This window comes from Fusarium phalaenopsidis (assembly GCF_050370095.1).
Source record: "Fusarium phalaenopsidis strain FUZ10S chromosome Unknown contig_32292, whole genome shotgun sequence".
Classification (NCBI taxonomy): Eukaryota; Fungi; Ascomycota; class Sordariomycetes; order Hypocreales; family Nectriaceae; genus Fusarium; species Fusarium phalaenopsidis.
In genome coordinates this window covers 1,280,186-1,305,144 of record NW_028145410.1, presented here as the reverse complement: position 1 = coordinate 1,305,144, position 24,959 = coordinate 1,280,186, and the positions used below count along the sequence as shown (strand labels likewise).

Here is a 24,959-nt window from a genome sequence, read left to right as displayed (position 1 = left end):
TCATGGAATTGGACTTCCCCCACGGCTCGTATTCTCCACGCACATCTCCTCCCGTACCGCTATATTCCCGGTCCAAGCATCGTTTTCGAGAACGAAGCACCTTTCGGCGTAGATGCCCATCTCGTTCTGCCTTCGCCATGCGCTGCTTAGTCTTCGGACCATGACACGTCTCCAGCCCCCGACATTAATTGTAATCTGCTTCCAAGAGACGGAAGAATTCATCGCATGTTTGCCTTGAATGAGAAGTCGGAAAGTCTCCATCGCTGCTTCGTAGTCGTAGTCGTTTCCGGGAGCGATATCTTCAAAAGGCTGAACTACAGTTTGGACGTGAAGGGTCAGGGTATGGAGTGCCGAAAATGCACAAACGGCTCGCAGGAAAGCGGTCGCGTTGCACATTCTTACGTCCATGTCGAGTTCAAGCGTGTGAATATATCTCAGCCGTTGCGAGAGCATCGTCAAGTCGCCTGGCAGCAAGGTCGGGCATCTTTCGTCATCTTCGGAGAACCCAGTGTGATCCCGGAATCGTAACACTCGTAGTGACCGCTGATGCTTCAAGATGGCATCCAAGGGAAAGAGCTTGGTGTGGCAAGTAATGTCCAAAACTTCGAGAGCTCTAATATGGTTCTTGATGAGCAGATAAAGTCCAGCGGTGGCATCCTCTCTCTTGTCCGGTAGGTGAGCGCTGTAGTCTTCAACCTGCAGCGAGTGTAGCTTCGCAAAGTCCTTGAAAGACACAGACCTCAGAAAGTGAAAGACGGGCACAGAGACCAGTTCAAGGGACTCTATCCGAGAAAAGTCCCAATGTTTCCGAACATCCTCTGCCGCATGGTTCCAGTCGTATGATCGTAGGCGCAGGTTGGTAAAGGAAGGCATGCGGTCTCTCGGTAGAAAGTTGAAGCATGTGCCCTGTCCGCGGTCCTCATAGTGGAATGTCCTAAGTTGTGAAGCCTGGACGAGAAGACTCTTCAGTGAGCTAAGCCGAGTAGACAATGCTGGAGTCGGGTTCGCCAGCCTCAAAGTCGTTAGGTGCTTTGCTGGAATGGCTTCCGTGAAGACATCTCCCAGGTTGCTGTCAAAGTTTCGCATGGGCAAGTCCTCAACATGGAGTTTGGTGCCCCTGAACTTGGCATCATTCGAGCTTAGAAGATCAGAAGGCAGCCACATGCCAGCGGCGTGTATATCGCCGTCGATGTATTGCCAGCTGCCAGTGAACTTGTCAGCGGGAAAATGAAGTTGCAGGGACGATGTCAGTACCGTATGGAGCTCAATCTCCCGATACATGATAACACCCTTGAGATGCCATCGGGGTCTAGGTTGCTTGGAACGACGACATGGTTTGTGTGAAGAGAAATGTGATCAAAGACATTGGGGTATTGTTGCTCAGCATCTGGAGCGACGAGATGCTCGTTCAAAGTCAGGAAGCGGTAGGCCGTAGGCGTGGCTATGGCATCGAACCTCTTTGAGATTAGACGCACAGACAAGACGGACCGCGTATCAATATCCCGAAGCTAAACGGAGCTTTTAGTGAGGGGCTCTCACATGGAAACAGGGGTCTGTAAGAGTCTATACCTGTTCGAAGATGAGAACCAGGAGCTCCGAGCTGAGGCGGTTGAAGGAGGAATGGAGAGAAGAAGCCAGTCTGGATGAAGCGGCCATACGTAGAGGAGTGCTGAAGGAACACGGGAAGCGAGTACTTGTAGGAGGATTGGGGTAGGAGAGGGTAATGGAGGGTGTTGAGAGCATGAGTTCGGTTGAAGAGGGCATGATTAATTAAAAATGACCAGTCAAGGTAATAAAGAAGCAACGAAATAGTTGTGGGCAAAGAAGAGGAGGGACCCAGTGTATGTATAAGTCGACTGGTGGTGGGTAGACCGCGTGTAAAGTCTCTTGCTCATGGATGACACTAGCCTTCTTGGGGACAAAGTAACGAAGGAAGGAAGACGGTCAAGCTCGATGCGGGAGGAGAAGCGGCGTGGCTCTCGTAGAAGTGGAGGGCCGTACTATCAATGCAGTTCCGAGGCGGCGGAACTATAGCAGGGTTGGTTGCTAGGATGGACGGGCAAGCCAAAGTCGGGACGAGTGGAGTGCTATCTGACAGGGTTATGTACATGTACTGTCCAGCCTAGGATGCTGTAGGAACAAGGACGGGTATGTATGCATGCCCGTCAAGCAGGTTGCGAGCAGCTGGGGCGTGGGATGGGATGAGATGGGGGCAGGGGACTGAAACGAGAGAAGAAGGTGAGGGAGTATTGGCATCTCACGGAGCAGACATGGACCAAGCCAGGTAGATGAAGGGAGAAGCTCTGACTCTCGAGCACTACCCACGTCGGTCCGTCTTGGGGTAACCCAACGGACGACCTGAGCGAGCCTCGAGCCTTGTGGAGATGACGGAGCCGCCCAGGCCAAGGGGACCAAGATCGGGTAGGCAAGGGTGAGTTGTCTGTGGAAAGAGGCTAAGGCGAAGCCACGGAGTGCAGATGAAGAAGCTAGGGTTCCAGGTGGGGAGATGACGGAGGAGACTCAGCTGCGAGGAGGACATGAGACCGAGGGGAAGGTTAATGGGTCTGGACGAATCGAGAGGCAAAGGCAGAGACATGGTGTGTAAAACGACATCAAGTACAGGGAAAAGAGTCGTGTGATAGTGCGGCGCGAGGCGTCTCTGTCTGTATGTCTGGATGTATGGGAGAGGAGGAGGATGCGAGACAACCGGTCATGGCGTTGAGAAAAGAAACATTTCCGTCAAGTCCATGTAATCCTCAGCCTCAGGTGTCTTGGACACCCAGGATGGCCATCCATCCATGTCCATGACGGGCCGCGGGCGGGGGGCGGCAGGAGAAATAAGACGACCGTGATATCTCGTGTTGGCAGAGGTTGACATCGACGTCAACGGCCAAGATGCCACCAGATCCAACAGCCGACCCAAGTCCAAAATCAAATCTCGCCCACCGACAGACAGATCGACTGTGGTAGCGCACCGGGTTCTGGTGCATCAACGCGGTGCGCGGACGAGTCCCCGATCTGGCTATTGGCCTCGTACACGCACACACACGCACACACATGAGTTAGGCCCTTCAATCTCATGGCCCGTAGTTCTGATAGACGATTCGCAAGAATCTCCCAAAACGGGAAACTGGGTCCAACTCTGAAGGGAACCGTCGCCCCTCATAGCGTCTTTCTCCGGAGCCAATCGCCCGTGTCAGAACGCCCGCGGCGGCCGGGGGTGTCAGTCAATCGCATCTCTCCCAGGCTGGACCCTTGTCCTTTCTTCTTTGATGTCTTGCGGTGCGGTGCGCCATGCCTGCCAACAGACGGACATGGCAACGGTTGCGGATCCCCGGGCCTCTGGTTCTGCAGCGTGCATAGCCGCTGCTTGTTCGGTCTGGCGGTGGGTGGACGGGCATCTCTCCGTCGCCGATGGATGGATTCTTGAACGCCGCTCTGGGTCCGTCCGGGCAGCGGATCCTTGACCTATACCGTACAAGCTGGGTTCTTTCCATGATCTGAGCTGTGGCTTCTTTGCTGATGATGCTGTATGTTGTTTAGCCTGAGATGCAGCTTGCCAAATGCGACAATGTTCAATATCCCGTGAGATTTGGTCCAGGCCATGTGAGGAGGGTTTCGTGTCTGTTGGCTCAGGCCTCGTCCGTGTTGTTCTGGAAGGAAGCATGGGCAGCACCTGTGCTTTCCTATTCGGGGTGTTCCTTCTACACCTCCAACGTCACCATCATACACCACCAACTTGCATCATTCATCCTCACTATGAAGGATTAATCAACTCTTGCACTAGAGCTTACTCCATTCATGCCGGCCAATATGATCATTTGCTTGCACCGTTTCGTCTTGAGGCCAGCTTTCTCCGCCATGCGGGTCAGTACTTCCCTCTGCACCCACCAGACAAGAGCTCCAAGTCTTGAACTACATTCTGCAACCAACAACCGTTGTTCCTACATCTCGTATCCCCTCAATGGCGGGGCAGAAGGGACCACAAAGAGATTTGTGAAGCAGACGACAAGTCAAACCCCGTCACCTTGCACCGAAATGTCTGCGTGTCCCCCATCACGTACTCGAAGCTGAGCCTGCGGCTGCCGTGTCACTCGCCAAACGCTGCGCGACAACCACGTACTGGTCACCACGAGCCATGCCGACGCAGATTACCAACATGTGGGATGGGATGAGGTTGAAAAAAGTGTCCAGGGTTTGTTCTTCACAATCGGCAAACGCCGTCCCGTCGCAACTTGTCAACCTGCTAGTTTAGGTTTGCGATTGTGGATTTTCCCAATGGTGAAATGCGACTGGCTCAGCAGAGCTGCTGATGGTTGCATTAGGCCCAAGTGCGAAGTGCAGGTGCCTTGCAACGGACGGGAATTGCATGCAAACTCACCAATACGAAAACAAGAACTCGATGCCGCGTTATACCCAAACCCGTTAGATATCCCGACTGCTTGTCCCAGCCGACGATCGTTTCCAGCACCTTGGGACCGTACCGCACCGTGGGTGGGTGGGCAGCCTCCTCTCCCATGTGCTTCCCCCCTCTGTCGCCGCCCGAGTCCTTTTCCTTCTGTTTCGTTTTGTTTCGTGTCGTATCGTGTCGTTTCGACCTCTCTTGCCTCGAAGGACAACTTACTCGTGTGCCTCAGGGCTGTCTTAGGACCTCCTGATGTTTCTCACCCATGGCAAGGTAGGTCTCGGCCCGGCTTGTGCTACTTGCTGTGAAGCAGAAAAGCAACCTGTCTGTCCTTACTAATAAGACGTCGACCACGCCGTCGAGTCCGAGACTTGCAGCTGCGGTGAGCCATAACTAGATATGCAAGGCCTCCTTGTCCCTTGCCCAACGTTCCGGCCCTTGCCGTCGACTGCATTCGAGCACCAGCCCGCTGGATCATGGGCCACACGGCGTCTACACACAAGATCATGAGAGTAACCACACCTTCATGTGATCCCAGCATGGACTGAGGGGAATGTGTCACTGCTCGTTGGTCGCTTTGGCGCCATGGCCTCGACCGTTGTGACTCTGCGGCCACCGGACACGGTGAGCTGAAGGTTGGCCTTTCCGCCATGACCCCTGAGGGAGATCAAAACTCTGGTGGACAATGCATCGAGAATTACGATTCCTGCTACAACCTCGGAGACATCAGCGGCAAGCTCGATAAAGACTAAGACAAGCAGAGCAGAAAAAAGTGACAGAGGGGCCGATGCCCACACCTTGAACATGGTTAAGGGTAGAGTAACAGTACAACTCAAAGAGAACGCTATGGGAATCTGCCCTTTCGCCGCGCCAGCCGCCCATTTCATGCATATACGAGAATACAACGAGTCGATCCAATCCATTATCCCTCTTTTCTCATCTGTGTTTTCTTGTCTCCTTGGGTCGAGCGACCCAGGTTGCTGCCCATGGATCATGGAAGACAACCTTGGGGATGCAAACAGAGCCGCCTGCATCTTGAAATACCGTCCATCACGCCAAGATTGAGGCCCCCGACTAATATCGGTAAAAGGGCTGTTTGTTTGTGGGCGCACTATCGCGGGGCGCATCATAGATATCGTCGTCGTCCGAGACTTCGTCCACCCGCGGTCGTGGGGGGTTTTGGCTTGTAGGAGCCGGGCTCTGAGCCGGCACTCCACCGTGCATCTGCACCTTGCCTACAGCGCTATCTTGGCGACCGAGATAACTATCAGTCGGCTGGAAGCCGGGATGGAAGGGTTCAAAGGCAAGACGCTGGTCCAGATAATCGTTTGTCGTGCTGGGACCGGCGTGACTCGACGAACCGCCTGGTTGGGGGTCTGCAAAGGGGTTTTCGAGAGACTCGTCGGGCTGTTTGCTCGAACTTGCTTCTCCGGCCCTTGGAGGTGGACCAGGGGGCGGTGTGTAAGATTCCGTCTCTTTGCCCTTGCCACTCACGTTGGCGTTGTGATCCGGGTATGGGTAGCCGCCGGATCCTGATCCTGACGGTGAGGCGTGGTCGCTGAAATGGTTGTTGGAGCCATTGGTCTGGGGTTGAGGAGAAACGGCGGGCGACTGCGAGTCGGTTCGTTCTCCAAGGCCCATCTGCTTCCTGGCGTTGAGAACAGCCCTCTTGTGCTGGTTCAATGCCGTCTGCAGCTGCTCGTTGGTGTCGATGAGGCTCTCCATGGTATCGTTGTCAGGGGTCGGGTTCTCGGACACCATATAACCCTGGATACTTCGGGAAGCGCTCGAACACCGGTCGGCAAACTCCTTGATGAGCTCGTTGTTGAGGATCTCGGTGGGAGGCGTGTTCATGACGACTTGCTCGAGGAGCTTGGCCGATGTTCGGGCCTCCTCGAGTCGGCTGGCCAGTTCTATGGGATCAGGCAGTGCCCTATTTGTGTGGTGTCTCGCAAAGTAGTTTTGCGAGTGCGGGTTAACAGGAGGGGTGTTGTATGCCCCTGGAGGTCCCATCATCTGCTGAGGTGGTTGTCCCTGACAAACCATGTTAGTCTTTATCTTTCCCAAAGGCGCATTGAACAGGCATACTCCGAAATCCTTATAAGCCCTCTCCTTTTCCTTTTTCCACATGGTGACCAGAATCACCAGATTCTCGTCGTCCATCTTGGTGCGCTCAAAGTCGTCCAGTGTCTCCATCAGGATCTGGCGCACACTGGGGTCGCGCACACCCCTGAGCAGCGCGCGGGCTGTATCGGCAAACTTTTGGTCGAGATTGCGTGTAAAGGTCGAGCCAGGGTTATCGGTCAGGATGCGCATGAGCATGATGGCGTTGTACTGCCACGCAGGCCGCGAAAGGTAGTCCTTGGACATGTACTTGCGGATGAGGCGCGCGCATTCCGTGGCAGCGCCCGGAGAGGACTCGGCGGCATCGACGATCGGAGGGAGGAAGAGGACTTCATCGCTCTGTTGCGCAGCGTGTTAGCGGATTGGAGGTTTGACGGAGCTTCCGGTGCGCATGCTTACCTTGCTGGTGCCTCCAGACTCGCAGAATGCTTTCTAAGCTCTGGTCAGCGATGGCCAGAACGGATGATATGGGCGGCGCGCTCGTAACATACTACACTGTTGTGAGCCGTGGCCTCGGGGGTTGCGGCTGGTGTTGTGCCACTGGGTGGTGCTCCGGAGCCGGAGGGTCCGTCAGAGGTGCCTGTAGATGATCCATCCCATCAGCCGTTTTGTTCCATGGTGTTTTGTGTCCGGGACGTTTGGGGTTTCGCCGTGATGCGCGCACGCAAGGGGAGAAACGTACGGTTGGAAACGTTGCTCGCTTTCCTCCTAATGCTACCGAGCATCTTATTCACGCCGAGGCCCTTGAGAGACTTCATGGCTGCGGTTCGAGCTCGCGCCACAGCGGGCGGCGCTTGCGGTGGGAAGCGGGTTTTGGGGGGCGCGCGAGCACGCGGGGGAGAGGAGAGAGAGGAGAGAGTAAGGTCGGTTAGAGGACAGGTAAGGTAGTTGTTGATTTCCCTAGAAGCTCAAATAAAGATATTCGTAGAGGAGGAAGAGGAAGAATTAAGAGGATGCTGAAAGGGAAATGAACGACCAAATAGGGAAAGCGCCGAGGGGGATGCTGCGAGTTTCAGAAGCGGTGATGTTGGTTGGGAGAAGGCCGACGATGGGCTCTGGCTCTTGGTGTTGGAGCGGGCGTCGACTGATTGGAGCGCCGGTTGTCTGGGATTAGCAGGACTGGGGGGAGAACTCGCAAGGGTTCTTGTGTGTCGCTTGGCGGTGATGAGCGAGAAGGAAGCAATCCCAGACGGTGAGAGAGAGGTAGGAGGAGGTGGTTAAGAGGAAGAGGTTCAAGTGAAGCAAAGAATGCTGCTTGAAGGCTGCCGGAAGGCTGCCGATCAGTCGTTGACAAGATACAGCCTCTGTATTCGTAGGCTCCCGTCCCTCTAAATTGCCAAGTTTCGGACTTGTCCAGGGTCCGTGATGCGCAGCTCGGTCTTCGAATAGGTAGGTAGGTACCAAGCCCCGTGCGTCACCTTTAAAAGTTGACAGCAAAGGAGATTAGCAAGGGGAGCTTACAAACAGTCCCCGACAGAGAAGAGAGATGCTGCTAGTAGCAACAAAAGTCGAAACCTTTTTTTCTGACGTCCCCCTCTCTTGAATAAGTTTATCGGTTTAAAGTTGAGGCCTCTGATGAAGAACGACTCCCCTTCCCCCCCAAGACAATATGGACAAGACGTCCCCATCTTTTGCTAGCGGCCAGCCGTTGCACAGCCTCATCGCCCTACGCAATCAACCCCTCAGGGAAGCACATGACACTTCACTCTTGGCTCGCCTCTTGAAGTGGGAATTGCTGCTTTGTCAAGTCATGGATGTCGGCAAGACACTCCTCTTGATGAGAACGCGTGTCGTTATGCTCTAGACGGTTTAGCAGGGTGGCCCTTTGCAATAGACACATGCATAGAGGGTCCGCATCATGCATGCACTTTGATGCTCTGTATGGACGGCTTTATGGATGGATCGTGGTTAGCTTCAACCACAAGACGTGATAATGTCCCCCTTCTCCAGACCATGGGACTGGATACATCTGTCCTTCAGTGTTCCCTTGTGACATGGCAAACATGGTGACTTGTCGGCATATTTCTCACAACACTTTGTCCTGGTGTTGTCAGGGAGCAGTCGTACACTTCCACACCCACGTCAAGAGGCCGCCGTCTACACCTTCACTCCACTCTGAATCAACATTTATCCCTCAGAAAGGATTAGATTGACGCTTTACCGCTATGTCAAGACTCATGGGTCACAGATAACCTCCCCATCATGCTTCCTTGGCACTCGCCTACTGTTGCCCCTCCGCCTCTTCATCTTCGTCATCGTCGTCGTCCTCCTCCGACTCCTCATCCGAGTCCGGTGATATGTCCTCCACAATGAGGTTCCCTGATCTACCGATCTTCTCTCCCATCGTCACAGTGGCCGTGGGCTCGTACACCATCCGCGGGAGAATCGATGCGATTCGGAACCTGTACTCGTGCTCGTACTCCTCCGGCTTGTCACCTTCTAGGTTCTCCTCCTGCAGAAGTTCGTAGCACTCCACAAAAGCATATAGATCTTCCATAGAAGCGTCTTGAGGGAAGCGTCTGACGATTCGACCAATACCTGACTCCTCAGGCATCTTGAGCGCAACCCGCACAACGCTCTTATCGCTGGCAGGAGGCTCGGCCACGATAGTTGTGGCCCTCCATGCTCGCCATTGTTGTCGCTTCTCCTCAAATCTTGCCGCTGCCTCTGCTTCCTCTTGAGCCCGCTTCTCTGCTGCCACCGCAGCAGCAGCAGCCTCCCTCTTCTGGCGTGCGCGTTCTCGGTCAATAGCCAAAGATCGCTCATATGCAGAATCCTGCTCAGTTCGTAGATTTCTCGTCACCTCTTGTGCGACTCGCTCTGCCCTTACCCCTTCCAGGTCGGCGCCGTACTTCTCGATAGCGGCTCGCAACTCTGAGAGGTAGGTCGCCGGCGGCATAGGACCGACAAGTCGCTTCGCTATTCCCATGCGGGTGCTGCCCTCCTTGGGAGTGAGGCATACCAGTGCCGAGAAGGGGAACTTGGTGCATACATACTCTTGGGCGACTTGATATGCTTCTGAGTCCAAGACATTTCCTCCCCATAGGATAATGTTATTTGCAGGGTCCTTAATAAAATCGACCACGTCTGGAAAGAGCAGGGTGTCCTTGACGAAGGACTCAGTATCGTCATGCTCGGGTGACATTAGCACAACGAGCATAAACTTAAGCTCTTTCTTGGCCAGATCATGCGCCTGGGCAACGCCGCCTTCAAAGAAGGGTAGCTCGTTCTCTCCATATTCTTCCTCAAACTCCCGTTTAAACCTCGCAGCTGTATCTCGCGGCATAAGTGGTCGGCGTCCGTTGGTACCCCGGAAACCTGTCGATATCCTACTCGTCACCGCCCGAGGTCGGATAGATGCGGGCAAGAAAGACAACACATATATCAAAGTGCGGAATAGAGTCGAGGCCGCCCTCCATCCCCAGCCAAATGGTGCAAGAACAAGTCCTATGATCCAGGGCGATCGCCCGGTGACGGGGTTCTGGGGGACGATTCTCGGAGCTGGGTCGGTGCGCTGCCTTGGTGAAGCTCGGGGGGATCGGGCAGACGATGCTAACAAACTCTCCTGAAGGTTCTCATGTCTCGCCGTTGCCCGAGGAATCTCTTGTTGCGCCGCAGCTATGGGGTCGGGAGCTTCGCCGTCAAAGAACTTGGCAATGGCGATCTGTAAACCCCGAGGTCAGATTGTTGGAGCGTATAGTCGGGGATGCTCGTTTCATACCTGAACGTTCCATTCGGACCGCCGAAGAAGCGGAATAGCATCACTCACTTCCTGATTTGTGACCTGGGTGTATTGGTTGAGGGCCTCTTGCTGACTTGAGGACAACTGTCCCAAGTCAATGTCGGCTTCGGCCATGATGCCGGTTTGTGCCCCAGGTGCCCCTCCTCTGGTAACGGAAATCAGAAATCAGGGGATGGATGCGCCAGTACAGGTCCAGAATAAGTTCGGGGTAGCTGGCGAATATGTAGGAGAATAACTTCGGCTTTGGTGTTTTGCGGTGACACCCGTGACAAGAACCACCTGGACAGTTTGGAGGTGCATGCGAGCAGTCGGCCCGGTGACCCGTTTGCCAAATAGACGCAGTGTATGTGAGTAAAAGCAAGCCACTACTCTAACTCGAACGAAAAGCGCAAGAAATGGTTGCGACTTTGGCGAGTCAGTTGCTGACTTTATCCTCTGTATCCGGCGGTCGAGGATCCCATCGAGTAGATGCCCGCCGGAAGCTAAGTAAAGCAGTGACGAATGGTGGCATCGGACCGCGTCAAGAGCTACCAAGGTAAAGGTACCGGCTGCGCTGCTTATCGGGGGGTATTCTTCGGAATATTGTATTCTTGGAACGGGCAAGCACGATTGGCGTCATGGCGCGGGGGGGTGCATATGTACCTGGCCATAGAGTTTAGCTGAGACAGTACCTCTAAGCGCGGCGCTGGGCTGGCTCACGACTCCCGTCTTGCCTTCTCACCCAACCCAACTAATAAACTGTCTCCGCGCGCGACGGACGACTCCTCCACCAAAACTCCCCCCACCGCCCACATCCACACTCTCTCCATCTCCTGCATATCTTTCCTCCCGACGTCGTCGCTCCCGCTTCAAGAGGCGACGGCCCGCGCCTTGTTCGCCCAGGAACACTGTCCTTGGCTCCTCGACGTTTGCTAAGGCTGTTCCCGTCAGCCCGTCCGACCCCGCCGTTCGTCTCCTTCCTCCATATGGGCGGCCGATCGCCTCGATCAATTGAGCCATGGGAAATGCTTGCCAGAGTCAAGTCGGTGTTCCTTTCTCTTTGACTGGTCTTTTCTACAAGTTGCGCCTTGTATGGTTCCTTTGCCTCTTGCAATCTTGCTTTGCAGCCGTCGTCCCATGACGGCACCCGTCTCACTCTTGGCTATGCACCCGCTAACATCCACACCACAGTAGACGTCGTAAATCCGACCACGGGGACGGTTCTATCCTCATCACTATATACTACTGACCATGGCGACGTCGCGATACCAACCAGCCGATCTGCGACGCCAGATCGGCTCTCCAAGACCCAAGGGACGCGGTTCGTACCCTCTCGATTCCAACCCAACACCCCGCGATTCCATTCGAGCTGACTCGGCCCTACCAGAGAATAAGGATACACTATGTCGAAACGTTCTTATCTACGGTCACTGCCGATACGAGGATCAAGGTTGCGCATTCAGCCACGACCAAAACAAAAACAATTCAAACTCGGAAACGTAGGTTTATCTTTCGTACTTTGGTCATTTGGTATCCCCAAGAAACCCTGCGACACAACGAACCCAGCCCAACCTTGTTTGCCGCCACAAGTTACACAGCCCGCCCATTGACGCCGACACCCGTGTCCCATGTTTTCTGATCCCGCGGCCTGTTCGAGTCGTCCTCGGCTTGTTTGACTTGGGGTTCCTGGGCTCCCTCGAAAGGCGCCGTTCTCGGAAGCATCGTCGCTTGGAGGGATGTCGTGTCGCCTGACATATCCGCTCATCGGCCGATACTCGAATGCCCACAAACGCGCTGTTCCGACTGGTCCGTACCGTAGTCAGAGCTCTTGACAATCAGCCGTCTCTGCGATCGCTTCTAGAATTGCCCAGACTTGCTCATTGCCTCGATCCGATTCGTCACCCCGACATCGTATTGGGCATTGGCGTTGTGTGTTTTGCAAGCCCTAGACATGCTGATGAACGAGAACAATTATTGGGGCACGAGGCATCATGACTGACGAATTATCTAGTTCCAAGAAGACGTTGAACGTTGATTCACCGTCATTTACACCTGCAGGGCTCGGCAAGAAGCCCACATTCTCGTCGCAAGCCGCAAGTGCTCCAGCTTTCACTCCACGTGGTTTAGGCAGTACGAATCTCTTCGTCATGACAGTGACATCTGTCCGACTAACAGCAACGTAGCAGCCACCCCTGTCGGGCCCGAGAACGATGGCAGTGTGTTCAATCCTGCGGCTATCCGCGAATTTACCCCAACATTCGACATTTCTGTAGGTCATGACGGCTGTCCGTTTGTTAGTCCGTCCGTCCTAGCTGACCAACTGTCTAGACCACGACAAATGGTTCCGCTCAAGATAGCGGACTATCCTATGACCCCTTTACAATGCCGCCAGTAAATCCAGGCCTTTCCACACCTCAGTTCAACCCCTATGCCGAAGATCACGGCGCCCTCGGTGGCCATGGACCTGGCTATTTCCCGCCGCAAAACGCCTTCACGACACCACTTGAACCCCTTCAACATCACCTCTATTTCCCTGTCGGACCGAAGCGGGATGACCTGATGCCGTATCATCGAGTGCCGCATGACTTCTTTCTTCCCGAGAAGGAGCGGCAGGAGATTGCGAGGAAGCTTGAGGCTGCCGGCCAGGTTCTCCCCAATTCACAGCTGCCACAACTAGATAACTATCACAACTTGGTTCCCCTGGACACGACACACCGCAAAAACGCCAACATCTTTGGATATCCTAGTTGGATTTACAAGGCCACGGCCACCAAGACCGGCCACATCTATTGCTTGAGGCGACTCGAAGGTTACCGCTTGACCAACGAGCACGCGATCAGACAGGTCAAGGAATGGCGCCGCATCAGCAACGGTAATGTGGTCTCGATATTAGATGCATTTACAACCCGTGCATTTGGCGACAGCTCCCTCATCTTCGTTCAGAACTACTTTCCACTTTCAAAGACTCTTGTCGAAGTCCATCTATCTCCGACCCCTACTCACGGCAACCGTGTTCCCGCAAAAACACCCATTCCCGAGAACACCCTCTGGGGCTACATATCGCAAATCGCCAACGCTCTCCAAGCAATCCACTCAGCCAACCTTGCAGCTCGATGCATCGATCCTAGCAAGATCATCCTGACCGACAAGAACCGCATCAGATTGAGCGCCTGTTCCATTCTGGATGTTGTGCAGTTTGACGCTCGCCGGCCAATCCAAGATGTACAGCAAGAGGACTTTATCCAATTTGGCCGACTATTGCTATGCCTCACGACCAACACGCTACCGATTCATCTTACTAACCTGAAGATATCTATGGAGCAAATGAGCAGGACATACTCTGTTGAGATGAGAGATACCATCTTGTGGCTACTTACACCGCAGCAGCCCCCCGCGCAAAAGGGAATTGACGAATTCGTACGCGGAATTGCCGGCCGGATAACATCCACGTTCGACATGAACCTGCAGGCTTTGGATAAGGTCAACGCAGATGTGATGCGGGAGGTAGAGAACGGCAGAGTGGCGAGGCTGATGATGAAGCTGGCCACCATCAATGAGCGATATGAATTCAACGGCGACCAGAACTGGTCCGAGAACGGCGAACGATACATACTCAAGCTATTCCGGGACTACGTTTTCCACCAAGTTGACAGCAACGGCAACCCGGTCCTCGACATGGGTCACATGCTCCGTTGCCTGAGCAAGTTGGAAGTCGGGACGGAAGAGCGCATCTGTCTAACCAGCCGAGACGAACAAACGAGCTTTCTTGTCAGCTATAGGGAGCTGAAGAAGATGCTAACGACTTCATTTGGCGAGCTTGCCAAGGCAAGCAAGTCAGGAGGTCGAGGATTTTAGGAGGATTTAGACGGTTTCAGGGGGGGTTAGGGAGAATTTCAGGCGAAGTCAAGGACGATTTTTAGAGTGTTTAAAGGGTCCCTTGGAATATCGTAGGATGAAGGTTAAGCTGGATGAGGCAAACGAGGGCAAGGCCCAGTAACCTGCAAGGACACGGATGAATGGGGAAAGAACTCCATCAAGCCACAACAGACTTTGGGGGGGAGTGTGAGGACCTGGATTCTCTAGGGAAAGGAAAGACTCGGCTACACTGACCGAGACTGCTTCCATCGAAGACAGCGCATGTTCCTCTATGAAGAGACCATTGCCGGCAAATTGGGTAGACAAAGGGCCAGGGTTTGGACATGATGTCTCTTATACGGCTGATGACGGCACGACGGGGTCTCGGGACAAGCTACACACGGACTGTTGGCACCAGGGGATTGAACGATGATGGATGGAGAGATTAGGGAGCAGATATTTAACACACCTTTGTTCATATAAGTTAGCATGAATGATGATTGAGTTACCTAACTACAATATCTGGGCTTGTTAAATCTTGGCAACAGGATGAAGTGAACCGGATTCGTTAAGCCTTTGTATGAAGATGAAGCAAGGTTATCACAGAGCTCTACTTTACCTTGGGTGTTTTCCTCGCTGACGAGCCACGTTGTATAAAATAGGATAAGATGCTTCTGAGGATTTTGAATTCTTACACGAGCAAGGGCCGAGCGAGATAGTACATGACGAGAATTATCTGTCTTGTGAATATGGTAAATTGCCTTGATTTAAAACAAGACTGTTGATGTGAAGAACGTGATACCATGCCCTCTCATGGCGTGAAGTCACCAGGCTGGCTGAGCTGAACTCGACAAGCCACATGTTGCCATCTCGCCGTTAATCCGCAGTCCAACAAGTTGTGATAGTAGATGCAAGTCTAAAAGGGTCATCACGTCATTCCGCCAGCTCAACACTGGTGGGTAAGGCCATAACAACGGCCGGCCACCCTGTGAATCGGGGCTTCTTCCTTCACACCGTTTTTGTGATTCTTTCCAACTAGGTATATTCTTCAGATAATTCGTGCTTCATTCATCCTCGGCTTGGACAAAGGGGTTGGCGATCTCTTCGCTGCCGTCGACGGGGCTCACGAGGACCAGGAGGGTGCCTCGAACGACGACGAGACCGAGGGAGCGGGTGGACTCGTTGCCTTCGTCGTCTGTTGATGGTGTGTTAGCATGGGTATGATAGGAAGAGCGTACTCTGGGTGAATGAGCAACTCTTTATAGGTCGAAACATACCTCGGACAACTTCGTGTACATCATCGAGAACCAGGTTCATCAAAGCATCGTAACCCTTCAAGGTGCCCTTGACTAGAAACACAAGTTAGCATCGCAGCCCCAGGGCTCACAGGCGCTGATCGCGGGAGGCAGCGCAACATACCCTCTCGTCCGCCGTTAAACTTGACCGTGATCTGCTTGTCCATGTACTTGGCCAGGTCGAGAATGTTCTCCTTCTTGGTCCTCTCGCGATCGTGCTGCGCACCCGCTCCAGCGCCGCCTCCTCCTCGTCCTCCGCCTCGCCCGCCACGGGGGTGAGATCCCTGGCCGCCCCGGCCGCCTCGGTGCGAGGGTCTATCGGACATGGCGCATGCGTGGTGGGTTTTCTTCCTTGGGGTGTCGAAGGGAGGGGGTGGGTTTTGTAGAGCTACAGTTCGAGATGGTTTGGATGCGAGCTTGCTTGGGGGTTTGGGTCAAGGTTGGAACTTGCGAGGCTTGGTGGGGTTGGAGGGGCTATGCATTTTGGGGAATGGTGGCGGTGTGAAAGAGGAGCACTGGATTGCGGGGAGGCACGTGCTAATGTGCGTGCCAGAACGTCACTTGAAGATGGAGAAACAGTGCAGTTCAGTGCAGGTTGGCTGCAGCCGGGAATAAGGCCATGGCGGCAGGAAGTCGTCTGCCGGTCTCCATCTCTCTTGGCATGAGATTCCTGCTTCTTTGTCGCGATTGGAATATGATAACCACGTTACGCTACGGCCAATCGAGGGACGAGGAGAAAGCCTCAATTTCTTCATGTGATGGGTTGGTTCCGGTGTCAGTTTTTAACACAACAGAGCGGCCGATGACAACCGTGCAAAGATGGATCTGGAGCAGGCCATGATATCCAGGATGGATACCAATGTAGGTAATCCGAGGAACAAAGCTCGGTCAAGCTTTCTGGGCCTGCCGATTAGCACTGCCGCACAGATCAGCGTCACCATAGGGCCATGTCCATCTTCATCACCGCTTCACTTTCCTCCAATTTCGCTCGCGTGCCTCGGTACTAAGGATGCAGCAACCGGACCAGATTAACGAGCTTGCATGGTCATACCGTTAGTTCACTGGCATGACAAGCAAGCATGTCGATATTGCCTCATACAACATGACATTGGATCCAAGGACAGGACCAGGACCATGCAAGCATCCATCGTTACCGCCCGCCAGCCATCCATCCATCCGGCAGCAGTCCGCCAAGCCAAAGATGCAGCACAGGCTGCACAGCCTCGTCTCGCGTCGCACAAGGTTGGCGCGCAAGGGTTCCCGACGACATGCGTCCTGGCGCTCAGAAATCTTATTTGACGGCACCGGTCCGGGGTGGGCGCATGTAGGTCGGTAACTCGCGCATAGGAGGAGCGCGATGCGATGCGTGTGCGTGCGTGCTAACCCGTATGTTTTGATGAGTTGTTTTTTCCCCTTTTCTTTTATGAGTGTTAATCCCAGATTGTCAGAGAGAGGATGGAGACGGAGGCCTCTCGAGGTCGGTCATGAAGGAAATTGCACGCAGGAGAAAAAAAAAAAAGACCTGTCCAAAAAGGGAAACTAACTAGCAGCATGGTTTAAACCCGCTATCCGCTTGTGCGGTTGCTTGTCTGTCCTGGGGCCGTGCATGTGGTGGCCACCAAATCAAATTGCTCGAGATTCTCGGAAATCGTGCCCTGACTTAACGTCTGATGTTGGTGTGTGCCTGTTCCGCCGGTGACGTTTTTGCCGGGTGTCGTCGCTTTTTTGTCTTGGGAGTTCTTCAATGCTTCCTTGGCTCGCGTAAACGGCTTGAGCTTGACAGCTCCCGTCCAGGGAATAGCCCAGTAACAGACAGAGTGTACCTGCCCTGCCGCCGTCACTGGAGTCGGAGATTTTTTGAGCGCGCCTGCCATTCCAATTGTTCCCCAGGTCAGGTTCCAGGTCCCATGGACGTTTCTTTGACCTCAGACAGCCTGGACCAGACCCTGGTACAACAAGTACTGTACACACCTCTTCTTTTGCTGCAGTCTGTCTGGACCTGGACTTTGACCGTGAGCTCTTTCCTCCCCCCACATCCAACCCGGCACTTTCTTTCTTTGCTGGAGACTCTTTTTCCCATCTCATCCCATCCCCATCCACATCCACATCCATCCCATCTCCCTCCCTCCTCCGTCTGTCCCCCTTAACCCTTGGCCAAGCGACATTTGATCTTCTTCCCACTTCTTTTCCACCTACACCTCCCTCTACACCTCCTCTGACACTCGCCTCCTCCCCCTACAGTACAGTACAGTACAGTACAGTACAGCCTGCAGGCCGTGTGTCGTGTTTTACAGTAGCTGCTCTCCGACAGCTCATGCGAGGGATTTTCATTACGAGACGGATTGACCAGTAACGACGGGATCTTGACATTCTGTTCTCCTCTTGGCGGTCATTTGCCTGCATCTGGCATCCATCCTCCTTATAACATCCAATCCATACCTACCTCCAGACCAGTCCAGTACAGTACCTTCAGTACTACAAAATCGAGAGCTTCTCCCCCGGGCCAGCCTCTTTCGCCTCCGTCAATCGCTCATCCATCGACTCAGTCCATCTCTCCATCATCTCACTCGCACATAACTACAGTACTTCTCTCGCCATGAATTTACAATAACCGTTCCTGCCGCCCCCTTTTCCCCTCTCTTCCCCTCCCTCTTTCACCACCACCCATCACCATCACCATCACCGCCTTCGTCCGCGGCACCATCCCTCGGTTCGTCGCCACTCACCTGACTGACCCTCATCTTCCTCATCCGCGCTTCCGTCAAGTCAAGTCAAGTCAAGCCTCTCCGCGATTTCATACCCATCTCTTCCCACATTCAGCTACCCTTACCCAGCCCGCATCGGGCCCAGTGCGCATACCATACTACTCGACGGATATCTCCTTTGCGCGCTCAAAGTCAATTTGAGGGTTCAGCCTCGGCGTTTCTTTGACACTCTGTGACAGAATTCGTGTCTTGAATTGACCTTGACCTGCTTCTTGTCAACCAGCATTCACACAGAGGCGGCTGAAAGATTAGTGCGCCGGTCAAAAGGTACCAATATGGCTCCTGACACCTGCCCTAGTACCATTCGAGGCTAACAGTCTTTAGGAGCACGGCATTCACAAGCAGAGAAGCCATCTCTCATTTGTGATTACCTTCTGCCTATCCAAATCCCAGTTTACACCTAGCTACTTTGACGAGATTTTGGGTCTGTTTGGAAGCCCGGCTAGCATTCTTGCGACCACGCATTCGCACAGAGCAATCAAGATGGGGCACACTTCCGACTCGGAAGCCTCCAAACGAAAGCGTGACGTTGATGATGCTGGTGGTCAACCAGGACGTGCCCAGCTTGCACCCGCATCCGCATCCCTACAGCAAGGTATGTCAAGTGCGAGAATAGCTATTCAACGCAATGCCATGCATGTTATGCCGCCTCGAGTCTCGAGACGCCCATCCGTAGCCTAAGACACGAGATGGTCTGGTCTGGCTGGATCACCACTGCGCGTGCCTCTCTGCATGTCCCGTGTCCCTTCCCCAACCCAACGCGTCTCCTCGTCCCGTGGTGTGGCGCGTGCAAGAGGCATACGTACCCGCCATCCTTTCATGGCACCCTCGCCGGACGCAGCGTCTAGCTCGACTCCTCCAGGGACGCACATGTTGTTGCTTTTGTATCTGGCTCTCTTGTCTTGGTGCGCTGGCACAGCTTGCCGACTTGGAGGATATGCTAACACACCATTCAAGGCATCCCCGGCTACATTCACTATCTCCCAAGGTCAAACACCTCTCACTTGACTCTAATACAAGGTGATGGCGATACCTTTGCCGATATCCTCGGTCTCATCGCCGAATACGAAGGTAAGCGTGCTCTGACCTCGGCTCAACAAGAGGTCGATCAAGTTTGCCATCAGCTTCCTGACCAATACTGCAGCCGCTCTCGACAGGCACGAGAGCCTTGCGTCAAGTCTCGGAGCCAAGTTGACTGGCCCACGCCTTCTCAGGGGCATTGAGAAATTTTTCGATGGGCCAATCAAAACCACACCTCTTCAGCCTTTCTCCAACCCCATCAGTTGGTTGGACGTGGTCATTTTCGCAAGATCCAACCCCAAGGACTTCAACCTTGTCCCCAAGCCGGATGGTTCTCGATGCTGTCAGTTCCTACTCAAGGGCTCTCAGGTCGAAATCACCGAAGATGACTGGCGTTTGGTGTGGTCCGGCGCCCTTGACCGCTTCCCCCTTGACCACCCCCTTGAGGAAGACGAAACGGCGGAAATGGCGACGCTAGATATTCTCGAGCAGAGAACATCCATTCTATACAAGAAGGCGGACGAGGTCGCGGCAAGGGCTCGCATTCTCAATCACCGGCTTGGACAGAGAAAGCAGGACATTCGCCGGCGCCGAAACGCACAGGATCCTTCCTCAAGGTTCCCAGCTAACAGTGCCAACCAAAGAGGCTCAAATTTCAGTTCAGGATACGATTTACATGCGGATCTTCTTCAGCAGTTTCTCACTGCCTCAGCCTCGCCGCCTCCTTCACGATCGACATCAGTAACTGGAGTGCCTCTCACCACTCTCAGTCAACCATCGCCATCTCACAGTACGACGTATGCCCAGACTCATGCTCCTCGCTTCTCTGGACACTCCGCAGAGTCCTTGATGCAGCCTGCGGTTGACAGCAGAGAGACTGCCTTCCGATCTCTTATCACGCAGAGGACAGATCAGCTGGGCAAAGGCGATGCGATCAACCCTCCCTGCGACCGATGCCGACGCTTGCGAGTGGAATGCATTAAGCATCTAACGGCCTGTTCAGGCTGTACTAAAAAACATGCAAAGTGTAGCTGGAAGACAGTCACGGATGACGAGTTCCGACGCCTCAAGCGGGAGATGGGTCTCCGAGACGAGATGGATATTGACGGGCAGTCAGAGGCTGGACCAGCACCGGACGTTTTGGATACCAGGGATCCGCGATCGAGCCGGCTCGGCGACAGACATGAAGCAGGCCGAACATCAGGAGAGAGAACCCCTGGCACTTTGGGAGATGATAGCTCTCGACCTCCGAGCCGGAGCCGCAGTGATGGACACCCTCCGAGTACCATGGAGCCTTCAACTGCATCGATGCATCGCTTCGACCTAAGCGCCGAACGGCATCGAATCCCCTTTGCCATGGGACAATCAAGTGCACAATCAGATCAAGGAAGTCGAGGGAATGAGCATATGCAGGCTGGTTCTAGTGCACCCAGCCTGGCTACGACGGTGGCAATGGCCCCCAAGAACACGCATAGAGTCAGCGACGGCTCACAAAACCCTTCACCCAGCTAACACGACGACACATTCTAACTGCTGGAATATCACGGTGCTTTTCTCAACAATCGTTTAGCAACGAGCGTTGAGGAGAAGCATGAGAAGCCCTCATTGGAAGAAACATCAAGATGAGCTGTCTGGTCCTAGTGTACGGAATGGGATCGAGAACAGACAAATGTTACGATAGCAGTCAAGCAATAGCACTTGGCGAACGTGTGATGAATGAAACGAATGAATAAATGTCGCTTTAAGAACCACTACTCGATACCATTAGTTGCGTTGTCAATGCCATGATAGTCGGAGCCCCGGACCCACACCGGATGTCTCGAGGTACGTACCGACGGCCGGATCGGAAACGGGGACCACTTTTTTTTCTCCAGGCGGGTCGAGGCAAGCGCACGCCCAGTGGCAGGCGCGGAAAAAAAGTTTCGATGTGCCTGGAAGGAAGCAAGCAATCGCAGTCGTTCTTCGTTCGCTGATTCATGAAAAGATTCTCCGTCTTTTCTTTTTCACCACCACCCAATCCGTTCCTTTCCAACGACGTTTAACGATCGGCCCCCGATTGCTTTTTGAACGTGTGCTTCTGTTTATCGCACAGAAGTCGGATTGGAGCCGGATATCCCTCCCGACCTTCCCGCCCGCGCATGCAGTGCTTTTAGTCTAGACGACGATCAACGACGACGAGTCACGAGAGGAAAATTGACGACGACCACCACCACACGACCGATATCCACGAGACCAAAGATAATCTGCTTGGATCTGGAAGATTGAAGCTTCTTGTCGCCATGTCACACCAACAATCCTCTCTGTCCATCATGACCACCCGCGGCGACGACAAGCCTTTTCACCACACTCAAGTGCCCCTCGATCATTCGGCACTGATTCAGTCGCGGGAGACGGGCGATGTCCTCCCCGATGATACCCCAGTGCAAGGCAATGTCAAGGCGTTGCCATTTGCCAAATCATGGGTTCACATGCTTGCGGGCGGGTATGTGCATTTCCTCGATCGCCACCTGAAATGCGACGAGACTCGAGACGCGAACACGAGACACAGTCAAGCTAACGGGTGCCAATTTCTAGTGTCGGTGGCATGACAGCTGCAGCAATGACTGCTCCTCTCGATGTCCTCAAGACGAGACTTCAATCCGATTTTTACCAGGCCCAGATCCGAGCAGCGCGCGAGGCTCAAGGCCAGGCGATCGGCCGTCTTAACCCCGCCAGAGCGGCCCTCTACCACCTCAACGACACCCTCCAGATTCTCGGCTCCGTATATAGGACTGAGGGTTGGCGCGCTCTCTTCAAGGGTCTCGGTCCCAATTTGGTTGGTGTGGTGCCTGCCCGTGCAATCAACTTTTACGTGTACGGCAACGGAAAACGCATCATCTCTCAATATCTCAACCACGGCGAAGAGGCCCCCTGGGTTCATCTTTCCGCCGGTGTTGCAGCTGGTGTCGTGACCTCGACGGCGACGAACCCCATCTGGATGGTCAAGACGCGATTACAGCTCGATAAGAACGTTGCTGAGAAGAGCGGTGGCGCCCAACTGCGCCAGTACCGCAACAGCTACGACTGTGTGCGCCAGATTATGCGAAATGAAGGTCTTCGAAGTCTGTACCGTGGAATGAGCGCCAGTTATCTCGGTGTTGTCGAATCGACTATGCAATGGATGTTGTACGAGCAGATGAAGGCCTCTCTTGCCCGAAGGAACAACGAGATTATCAGCAGCGGCCGCGAGAAGACCTTCTGGGACAAGACTGTTGACTGGACTGGCAACGGTTTTGCTGCTGGAAGTGCCAAGCTTGTTGCTGCTGTTATTGCTTATCCTCATGAGGTATGTCATTGGCTTGGAGATAGTTTCATCTGTGATTATATACTCACTGACTTGACAGGTTGCGCGAACCCGACTTCGACAAGCGCCCATGGACAATGGACTGCCCAAGTACACAGGCTTGGTTCAGTGCTTCAAGCTCGTCTGGGTTGAGGAGGGTCTTATGGGTCTCTACGGCGGCCTGACTCCTCATCTCATGCGAACAGTACCCAGCGCGGCCATCATGTTTGCCATGTATGAGGGCATTCTCCGACTCTTCCACACCCCTGCTTAACGGGTGAAGAACGACTTTAAGCACTGAACACGACAGGCATGAGAGGACCTGATCCTCGTCGTTTGATGTTTTGTAACAATACCAAAGGCGGATACGACTCGAGCTATCCAGGGAGCTTTCCCAGACGGCCCGACAACAACGCCGACCTTTGCCAGCCATGTATAATACCCTCCTCCCTCAGGACCACAAAAGGATTACGAGATGGGGTGACGACACGATAAAATGGGGAGACGGAGCAGCAAGGATTGTCTTTACGGCGTTTGGCGAGCGGATGGATTGGTAGAGGCTCAGGCAACATCACCCACTCACACTGACAACAAAACTTGCAGCACAAACATGTACGATCTCATGTATACTAGGAGGGGGCGCATGCTTTGCTTTTTTTTCGTCACCTGGATATGAACGCGACCTTGGCTGCATTGCATGATGGCTGGATTGCGCATATAAGGACATAGAATTCTCCCATCTCCCTCATTCAGGGTGTCTTGGGGTGTAAACGTTGAAATGTATAAAACGAAATTAATGAATCCTTCTACGATTTATCTTTTACGTAAACTCTCTTGTTTTTCCCTTTGTACTGAGACGTTGGATGAGCTCTGTTAATCTGTTTAAAAGGCAAGGATACAAGACAACCCAACAACGCCCCCATGAGTGAAACAGACAATTGAGCCGCCGTGAAGCTCCTAGAAGTCTTTTGGAGCGTTACAAGTTGAAAGCGACGAGAACAAGATGAAAAAAAAAGAGACCGGACCAGAGGTTGCTTTTCCATCCCAATGCGCATTGGAAAGCAGAAGACAAATTGGGGGGGGGTGTTTCAGAGGGCCATATAACATGTACGAGAAGAAGAAAACGGTCTCTCTCTCTGTCCTGTTCCCTCACAGCCCCTTTTTTCACTTCAAGGAGTTTCAGTTCCCATGGCGTGCTGCTTGAGGGTATCGAGGGGGGCGTCTCGGTGGTTGGCGTGCGGGTTTCGCTTGCGGAGCTTTCGAGGATGTCGGGTGGGAGAATCGGAGGAAGACGAGGATGAGGATGAGGAGAAGGGCCAGATTAGACGAAGGCGTCACCAGGCGTTGCGGTCCCAGTTGGGATCTGATATCTGATCAGTATTCATGATTACACTGCGAAATTGAAGCTAACTCACCCTGAACAAAAGCAGCTAGGACCTTGCTCCCCGTCTGCAGCAGCGGATGACCGACGACGATCTTGAGGAACTTTTCCAGACCCGCGCGGCGACCCTCGATGACGTCGTCGCTGAAGCGGTTGGTAAAGACCTTTCCGGGGAGAGGCGGGATGGTGACGCGGGCGCTCTCGCGCTCGAGTATGTCGCGGAAGTACTCAAAGTCGGAGTAGCGGCGGCGGACGCTGCTCTGGCGCAGCTTGAAGGCGGGGATGTTTGTGCGGCAGAGGATCTCGTAGTCGGTGTACATGTGGCGGCCCATGCCGTGGGTTCTCGGGTTGCGGACCTGAAGGGCATTAGCTACAGATTCGAGATACTTTGAGGATGGTGAGCGGGGGTACCTCAATCTCGAGAAAGTTCTCGGGAGGACCATAGATCTCGTCAAAGCTCTGCTGGCGCGTATCGGGCATGGACTGCAGGATTGGACGGTGGAACTGAGAGCCGGGCGAGACGGGCTCGCGGCCGGCGGTATCTTGTTCTGAAGCCAGGGTTGCGGTTTACGGCGCGGAAGCCGTACGGACGGGAGATGCGAGGCTGAAGGGGACGAGGGAAACGAGAGGCGCGCGCGCGCAAAGAGGTGGTGATGCTATCAGAACGTGGTGGATGTTGTAGGTAGGTTGTCGCATGTCGTCTTCAAGGCAGGGTGGGGGTGAGCAACTCAGGCGGGGTATTGGTCCGTTCTCCGGCCTGAGGAACCTTGGCTACGGGTTGACGATTTCTTAGGTAACAGTCTTCTCAGCACGGGCTATCTCGGATTGCTCCGTTTTCAGCTGACGAGGGTGTCACAGCGTCTCATTTGTGAGGATGCTGATGATTCATCGTCATAGAACCGGTGTATGCACGTAACGGGCTTGCAGATACATTAACCGGCTTGTTGGGTTTGAGAATGAGAAAGAATTACTATGCATGACTTGGATTGACCTTCGGTAGTGGCGCTCGCCTTTGCGCTGCATTTATGCGATCAAGGTTAAGACAAAACATGGCCCAAGGGACCGTCCATG

At 53.9% G+C, this 24,959-nt stretch overlaps 8 protein-coding genes across 8 annotated transcripts; 3 read left to right on the top strand and 5 right to left on the bottom strand.

Annotated features, from left to right (window-relative positions):
* LRP88_04709 (uncharacterized protein) lies at positions 1-1,164 on the bottom strand (the record flags this gene model as incomplete). The annotated part of the gene is made up of 1 exon (XM_083241278.1): positions 1-1,164. The coding sequence occupies one exon, from the start codon at positions 1,162-1,164 to the stop codon at positions 1-3; it is 1,164 nt and encodes a 387-aa protein (XP_083102426.1).
* A 4,315-nt stretch (positions 1,165-5,479) lies between these two features.
* Positions 5,480-7,124, bottom strand: LRP88_04708 (VHS and GAT domain-containing protein; the record flags this gene model as incomplete). Its single annotated transcript, XM_083241277.1, has 4 exons — positions 5,480-6,439; positions 6,494-6,868; positions 6,929-6,961; positions 7,026-7,124. The coding sequence occupies 4 exons, from the start codon at positions 7,122-7,124 to the stop codon at positions 5,480-5,482; spliced, it is 1,467 nt and encodes a 488-aa protein (XP_083102425.1).
* A 1,626-nt stretch (positions 7,125-8,750) lies between these two features.
* On the bottom strand, positions 8,751-10,385 carry LRP88_04707 (UBX domain-containing protein; the record flags this gene model as incomplete). The annotated part of the gene is made up of 2 exons (XM_083241276.1): positions 8,751-10,193; positions 10,251-10,385. The coding sequence occupies 2 exons, from the start codon at positions 10,383-10,385 to the stop codon at positions 8,751-8,753; spliced, it is 1,578 nt and encodes a 525-aa protein (XP_083102424.1).
* A 1,856-nt stretch (positions 10,386-12,241) lies between these two features.
* Positions 12,242-14,105, top strand: LRP88_04706 (PAN-complex poly(A)-binding subunit PAN3; the record flags this gene model as incomplete). Its single annotated transcript, XM_083241275.1, has 3 exons — positions 12,242-12,368; positions 12,434-12,519; positions 12,579-14,105. 3 exons carry the CDS (start codon positions 12,242-12,244, stop codon positions 14,103-14,105), a joined length of 1,740 nt encoding a protein of 579 aa, XP_083102423.1.
* A 1,064-nt stretch (positions 14,106-15,169) lies between these two features.
* On the bottom strand, positions 15,170-15,726 carry LRP88_04705 (Sm-like protein LSM7; the record flags this gene model as incomplete). The annotated part of the gene is made up of 3 exons (XM_083241274.1): positions 15,170-15,300; positions 15,383-15,454; positions 15,525-15,726. The coding sequence occupies 3 exons, from the start codon at positions 15,724-15,726 to the stop codon at positions 15,170-15,172; spliced, it is 405 nt and encodes a 134-aa protein (XP_083102422.1).
* Positions 15,727-18,648: 2,922 nt separating this feature from the next.
* Positions 18,649-20,697, top strand: LRP88_04704 (uncharacterized protein; the record flags this gene model as incomplete). The annotated part of the gene is made up of 3 exons (XM_083241273.1): positions 18,649-18,760; positions 19,123-19,236; positions 19,310-20,697. 3 exons carry the CDS (start codon positions 18,649-18,651, stop codon positions 20,695-20,697), a joined length of 1,614 nt encoding a protein of 537 aa, XP_083102421.1.
* A 767-nt stretch (positions 20,698-21,464) lies between these two features.
* On the top strand, positions 21,465-22,781 carry LRP88_04703 (mitochondrial carrier domain-containing protein; the record flags this gene model as incomplete). Its single annotated transcript, XM_083241272.1, has 3 exons — positions 21,465-21,667; positions 21,760-22,510; positions 22,569-22,781. 3 exons carry the CDS (start codon positions 21,465-21,467, stop codon positions 22,779-22,781), a joined length of 1,167 nt encoding a protein of 388 aa, XP_083102420.1.
* Positions 22,782-23,841: 1,060 nt separating this feature from the next.
* Positions 23,842-24,446, bottom strand: LRP88_04702 (Phox homologous domain-containing protein; the record flags this gene model as incomplete). The annotated part of the gene is made up of 3 exons (XM_083241271.1): positions 23,842-23,870; positions 23,923-24,244; positions 24,300-24,446. 3 exons carry the CDS (start codon positions 24,444-24,446, stop codon positions 23,842-23,844), a joined length of 498 nt encoding a protein of 165 aa, XP_083102419.1.
* Between the last annotated feature and the right edge of the window lie 513 nt (positions 24,447-24,959).